Here is a 4,169-nt window from a genome sequence, read left to right on the forward strand (position 1 = left end):
AATAAAATTGAGAAAAAATTATATGTTAATTGAATTAGCTTATAAAAAAAATTATAAACTAGTAAAGATAAATTATAAACTCGTGAGAGAAAAAAGTTACCAAATAATTATTGTTTTGGTCATATAAATATATAAGCTATAACCTCACCAAATTAAAGATACAATTTAGTATGACATTTTTAAAATGGTTGTCTTTCATTCCTTAAAGTTCTAAATAACAATACTTTCTCCGTCCCAAAATAAACAACATAGTTGACCACATTCACGTTTGTAAATACACAACTTTAATTATTAATATATTAAATTATCTATTATTAAAAATTAAAAATTATATATTTTGAAAATACTCATAAAGACAAATCAAATAACATCTCATATGTTAATATTTATATATACATACAGTCAAAAAAGAATAAAAAATAGGTCATTTATTATGAGACGGTAGTATCAATAATATAGGATGGATGAGAGACATTTGAGACATGACTCTTTTCAACATGTGTTTTATTTATTCCCTTTCATTTCAAATTTTCATTTATTAAGTTTTGAAGCAAAAGAAAATGCAGTTCCCTTGTTATTTTCTCTCAGAAAATGATCAATCATTAAATCTTTTCATTTACAAAAAATCCTGTCATTTTTATTAACAGTTATACTTATATTTTTAGTATCGGGTAGACTAATAGCTAGAAATTCTAGCATTTTAAGCTGAATAAATAGGATATCCATGTCCGAACTCTGACATAAAATGTGATATATCTACCAATTAAGTAGAACTCACGGTGACATATTTAGAATTTTATATATAATATTTATAAAAATTATCATCTTATGATAATACTCAATTTTCGCAACATATCATTTTTCATAGGGTGAGGGATGAACCAAATAGAGATCTAATTAAGATAACAAATTAAGACATATTAGCAAAATTTCAAACCAGATATAATTTGCAGTTGCATTGCATTGCATTGCATTACTACTAAAACAAATTACAATGATCAAAAAAAAAAAAAAAGAAGCTCAAATAAATTTTTCCCCTTACAAATTTGACCTTTAGTTCTCCACACATTTTCATGATCACCATAATCAATCCATTAAAAAAAAATTATGAAACCAAAAAAGAATGAAATATAAAAATAAAGAGAAAAGGAATTTGATGATTGGATTGATTATTAGTATTGATTAACAAATAATAATAATCCGCAATTATGATAATAATAATTGTAATAATAATAATCAATCAAAGTTGATATCACTCACAAAACTAAAAGGAGAATTTCCAGATCTTGATTCGAAGATCCACCTTACATTCCGAGTCGATTACAGAAGCCACCGCCGGCGACTTACCGGCGGGAACAGTTCCTCTAATTCCTCCACATGTGACTCTTATTCCAACCTTCTTACTCTTCAACCATTCCATCTTCATCTTCACCTTTGTATCCATGTGAATCACCACCGGAAAACCTTTCTTCTTCTTCAAACCCGATCTCAAACTAGTCAACGAATCAGTATCCAGATCTTGAGAATTTGACAGCACTGACCGGAGACTAGTTTGATTATTCTTATCAGAATTAAACGCCGGCAACGATCCATTACCGATTTGAACTGAATCAGAGAAAGCAGTAACAGTGAAAGGATCGTAGAAGAAAACGAGGTGATTGTTAGGGTTTTTAGCAATGAGTGTGAGATTGAAAAGTGTAGTGAGATGTGAAGGTGAATCTGTTGAGGTTGTGAGATTCATCTTCACAATGCGGAGGTTAGTGATTGAGAATTGTGGTTGACGTGGATGGTAGAGTACGTAGATTCCAGCACCGACAATAGCGACGAGAAGTGCGACGGCGAGAACGGTGAGAATTGTCCAGAAACAGCAGCAACAGCAGAGACTACGATTAGATCGACGGCGACGGTTGTATTGAGATTGAGGACGGTAAACTTGACGGTTTGGATTGTAGAGTTGAGATTTAACGGGAAGTGGATTTCCGTTACCGTTAGTAGTGGCAGCGGCGGCGGTGCCGTTAATTGCGGCGTTTCCGTTGGGTTTGGAAGATGGTTCGGTCATTGTTGTGAGTGAAAGAGAGAAGAGATGAGAGGAAAGTGTTGAGAAATGAAGAAGCTTTGTAGTGGAGTGAAGATAAGAGATATTACAATTAGAACAAAAAGTGGATGCTTCAACTTCACCAATATTGGTTTTTATTTTTTGTCCTAATAAAAGTGAATGGACTATTAATTTTACTTTTTAAACAAACAAAAAATAATATTTTATTTTATGTCATATTAAGTATTAATTTGATCATGACAAAATTAACAAACTAAGGACCTAAAATATCAATTATTTTTTTATTAAAATACTCTTAATTATAGTGTTTTTTTTTTCTTTTACGACCAATTTAATCTAGTTTGAGTGCTAGTTTAGCATCTAGTGGTTATAGCCTCCTGCCGATTGCAGTTAAATTTTATAGTGCATTTGTTTTTTTTTTTTTACTAAATTTTACAGTGCATTTGTTAAACAGGTTTTTTTTTTGACAAAAAAAATATTAAATGTAATAAATATAATACTATTTTACATTTTCAATGCATTTAATGTACTAATTCAATACAAATATTTGTTTTTAATGGAAAAGACTTATATCAACAAAAAAAAGGGAAAAGAAAGATTTCATTTAATGGTTTCATAATTGTTCTTTTATTTCTTCATTTTTTTTTTTACGAATTACAAATAATTACTACTAGTATATTGTGATGTGATAGCTATATTTGGTAAATAAGAGATACAATAGTTGATAAGTTAGCTTATAACGGATGAACTTATAGACCATAAGGGCCCGTTTGGTGCGCATGATAGGATAGTGACAGAATATGATATACAACAGGATAGTGATAGGATAGGATATCAGCAGGATAACCATTATCCTCAGTTATCCTATCATGTGTTTGGTGCACACAGGATAACAAACATGATAACTATTATATCATATTTTTAATACATATTTGTTCATACCAATATGATAAGATACATAACATATTTAAATGACAAAATTACCCTCGTAAAACAATTGTTATTTGTTAAAAATTATATTGTAATACTTTGAATTTTATAAATATAAATATAAATAAGTAATTGTACAAAAAGAAAAAGTAATCAAATAACTTTAAATTTTAAATACAAAACATGAGAAAATAAACAAATTAAGTTTTTTATATGAATCATGATCAAATAAATAACTCAATTATACATGTTAGATAAGCTAAATAAATATGATATATGTAAATAATAAAACTACCATTGCAAAAGAATTATATTTAAGTTGTTATTAAATTTAAATTAATATTCTTATTTTGCAATTTTTTAATAATTATTTTAATTTAAAATATTGTAATTTTAGGAGAATTTTGATTTTTTAGATTATATAAATTACAAAATTACCCTTGTGAGAAAATCACATATATATTTAAAAATTAATTATTTTATTATTAATTTACTATCAAATTATTTTATTAATTTTCAATTTTTTATTTTAAAATATATTTTATAGAATAAATCAACGATTTTTTTTTTCTTATCATATCCTGCTGGTAACCCAGCTCAAATTCAGGATAAGGATTTTAACTAGAGAAACAGGATAGGATAAACTTCAGGATTAACTTATTATATCCTGTTGTGTCACCAAACACTGGATTGAGACAGAATATGATATAGTTATCCTATCCTGTCTCTTATTCTGTGCATCAAACGGACCCTAAGCTCATCCGTTATTAGCTAACATATGCAGTGAAAGCTAGCATGAGCACTTGGCGTAGGATGAGAGTTTACGAAGAATTTCTACTAGATCCTTTGACGTCATTATGCTCTTAGTTCACATAAAAAAAGGCTTTAATGTACTTTTGATCCCCCTATTTTGAAAAACCTTAACTTTTGATCCCCCTATTTTAAAAGCCAACTTTTTTATCCCCCTATTTTGAAAAACCTGAATTTTTGATCCCCCTATTTTAAAAGCCAACCTTTTGATCCCCTATTTTGAAAAACCTGAAGTTTTGATCCTCCTATTTTAGATTTTTTCTGAATTTTAGTCCCCGAACTCAATTTGGTCAAATTTTTGCTGATGGTATCAGATGACGATTAACCCGGAGAAATTCGAAGTGGCAAGGTTCAACGGAACGGACAATTTCGG

At 28.8% G+C, this 4,169-nt stretch overlaps 1 protein-coding gene across 1 annotated transcript; it reads right to left on the reverse strand.

Annotated features, from left to right (window-relative positions):
* Nucleotides 1–989: 989 nt before the first annotated feature.
* Nucleotides 990–2,174, reverse strand: LOC123894238 (NDR1/HIN1-like protein 6). Its single transcript, XM_045944183.1, has one exon. It carries the CDS (start codon nucleotides 2,057–2,059, stop codon nucleotides 1,265–1,267), a length of 795 nt encoding a protein of 264 aa, XP_045800139.1. The 5' UTR covers nucleotides 2,060–2,174; the 3' UTR covers nucleotides 990–1,264.
* Between the last annotated feature and the right edge of the window lie 1,995 nt (nucleotides 2,175–4,169).

The sequence above is a fragment of the Trifolium pratense genome, linkage group LG7 (assembly GCF_020283565.1).
Source record: "Trifolium pratense cultivar HEN17-A07 linkage group LG7, ARS_RC_1.1, whole genome shotgun sequence".
Lineage (NCBI taxonomy): Eukaryota > Viridiplantae > Streptophyta > Magnoliopsida > Fabales > Fabaceae > Trifolium > Trifolium pratense.

Coding starts and splice junctions, on each gene's coding strand:
- LOC123894238 (XM_045944183.1), bottom strand. CDS start 2,059: ATGACCGAACCATCTTCCAAACCCAACGGAAACGCCGCAATTAACGGC.